At 34.9% G+C, this 2,833-nt stretch overlaps 1 protein-coding gene across 1 annotated transcript; it reads right to left on the bottom strand.

Moving 5' to 3' along the window:
• Positions 1-1,035: 1,035 nt before the first annotated feature.
• On the bottom strand, positions 1,036-2,332 carry LOC149023471 (F-box/kelch-repeat protein At1g57790-like). The gene is made up of 2 exons (XM_089142748.1): positions 1,223-2,332; positions 1,036-1,125 (listed from the first exon to the last, which is right to left on the bottom strand). Exons 1-2 carry the CDS (start codon positions 2,330-2,332, stop codon positions 1,036-1,038), a joined length of 1,200 nt encoding a protein of 399 aa, XP_088998874.1.
• Between the last annotated feature and the right edge of the window lie 501 nt (positions 2,333-2,833).

Here is a 2,833-nt window from a genome sequence, read left to right as displayed (position 1 = left end):
CCCACCCCTAGACACCATATATGCAATTACGTTAATTTTAGGTCTTACATGGGTTGCATGCAGTGGCTCAGAGGCAGAGCTACATGGGAGCCAAGAGGGGCCATGCCCCCCCCCCCCCCCCACCCTCATTATTTAAAAATTTAAGTAATTTTCCGTATTTCTCATTCCACGTGTGAAATACGAACCCGGATTGTCTCCTCCAACTCTGTGTTCACTTAACGGCTGTTGACCACGAATTACAGGGGGCCCCTAAGGTTAGGATGATGTGGTTTATTTTTGTAAATATTTATTATTTTTTACTTGTACGTCTTATATAATTTGTGGTTGTAATGCCTTGGGTCTGTGCTCCCAGTCAGAAATATCACTATTTGGCATCCCAATACTGAAAATAATTTTTGAATGTAAAGATAACGGATATATATGTCATTCTCAATGGTTATCTAAGAAATACCATTTAAGTCCTATTTTTAAGGAAAGAAAAGTTAAATCCCAATTATAAAGTAACTTATAATTCCCAAAAAATTTCTTATTTAATCTCTCATCTTTTCATTCTTATTTATTTTCTCTATTTTCTTTTCCTATTTTATCCACACACGACTGAGAGAAGAAGAAGAGAAAGGGCAAACACTGCCTTATTCCTTCTTTGTTTAGTTCTTTTGCCGCTCTAATATGCCATGATTTTGTTCACGAAGAATTACCCTCTCCTCTCATGCCAGCTGAAAAGATGATTTGGTTGGATTATTGTAGACTATGGATAAGGACATAATATTAATTTCATATATTTTTTTTTTCAATTAATGTAGATTTGCACCTTAATAATGATCTATTTTGGTTAAGTATATGAATGAATTTCTTTTGAGAAGAAAAAATATATAAGCAAATTCACTGCCATACAAGGCAAAAACCCAATTCAACCATAGAACTGAAGACATAACTTACAAAGCCACTTGATACTCCATAAATAGAAAAAGTTAACAAAGTAACAACCTAAGCATAAAGAACTTACAAAATAGAAAAACCACTTGAATACATAAATTAGGTACTCCATGTATTGGTCTCAATAGCAGGACTAAACCCCTCCTCTTCCTCTACCCCTCTAACAAGAACTTGGTGTGAACCAGACAGCTGGATATAGAGAAGCATTCAGAACACTTGGTAAAAAAGGTTTAATGTGGTTATCTTTTAAGTGAAAGACACCAGTAACTTGTACTATTTGATCTACCTCTGGTCCTAACCAACCAAAATCTTCATTATATGTGAAATATATACAATTTTCTCTAAATTGAGGATAATCACGTGTTGAGGCAGATGACAAAGTACTCTTACCAATAAATAACATACGATCACCCAAGTCCTCCACCTGAATCCATCTTAGATTTTTTAAATCTAATTTGAATATCTTGAATGTGAGACTTCCATAATATCGTCTATCCTTAGCTTGACAACTTCTGGCGACCAACAACAAGTCACCAAAACTTTCTACCAAATAATATGTCTTTCGCTTGTATAATTGATCAAGTATTCGCTCATATCTTGGACCACGGCTGATATCCAAAGTAGTTGGAGGAGAAATGTTACAGCTCGTTGTTTTAGGACGAGGAGCCAACTCCACAAGTCTAAGATCACATCGATCAGTAATGGCATACAATTTCCCATTATAAAGAATAATGTCTCTATAATCTAATCCCAAAGTGGTCCACTTTTTGTCCAATGGAGTATAGAAGGCTAATGCAGTGTTACAATAAATAGCAATTACCACATAATTATTCTTCTTAGCTGCTATTGAAGACATGAAATTCTTATTATCCAAATCAGAATTATTTGCAGCAGGAGCAGATAACAATATAGCCTTATTAATGAAGTTTTTTTTCCAGCGAATAAAAGAATAACCAGGCCTAATGAGAAGGGTACTCATCTGCGGAAGTGGAATTATAACTTGGGTTAATGGATTCAGAAGAAAAATTGATCCCACCTTATGCACCATTATCAGCCATCCTCCGTTAGAACCCACACATTGAGAGCAATAGACGATTTTAGGAAATTTTAGCTTCAATATTTTGAAATTCAGCATGAAAAACCTAGGAATATTACCAAAAGATGGATAAAACATTAACCATGGCAACTGAGATCGCTGTTGCAATGGCAATATTTTCTTAGAAGTCATTGCTGTTAGATGCCAGGACTTGCAAACCACACTAAAGCCAAGAAAGTTCTCCAAGTTTAATTTGTTTGCAATTGTCACCCTGATATCCTCTGGAAATTGATCCATGATATTCTTAACCTCATGATCATTAGTGGTATCCATCTTCAACCGCTTATTGGAAGAAGTCATGCTGCGAACCTGAATAAACTTCTTTTTTTCTATTAACAATACACAAATCAGAACAACTTCAGAAAATATTCACAATTTGCAGATGCTATGCATAGCGGATGTTAGAAAAAAACTGCATGAAGAAACAGGAACTATCAAGAAGAAATAGAAACTAGAACATATATATCTCTACGGAAGACTTGAAAGAATAAAAAAGAAAAAAAAAAAAAGGAGGAGAGAGAGGCGTATATCAGATTACCTAGAGCGTTTCTCACTTTTCTGCTAGATCGTTTCTTTTCCTTCCCTTCGTTATACGCTTTGAATTTCTAGGTTTTTTCCTATCCTATATATAGACTCACAGACTCTTCACGATATCAGAATTGCCAGTTAGAATTTGATTCATATTATAATACTTTCAAATTCAAAGAAGAGATTATTTAAAGCCGATCGATTGACCTAATAGTGTAGGTATGGATTTCACACAGGATCGGATTCTAAAGTAATTGATTGCAAACAGAAGTT

The sequence above is a fragment of the Hakea prostrata genome, chromosome 2 (assembly GCF_041222555.1).
Source record: "Hakea prostrata isolate BN-2017 chromosome 2, UWA_Hpros_2, whole genome shotgun sequence".
In the NCBI taxonomy this organism is placed as follows: domain Eukaryota; kingdom Viridiplantae; phylum Streptophyta; class Magnoliopsida; order Proteales; family Proteaceae; genus Hakea; species Hakea prostrata.
Note: the sequence above shows the minus strand (reverse complement) of the source record. Positions and strands in the feature narration are given on the sequence as shown.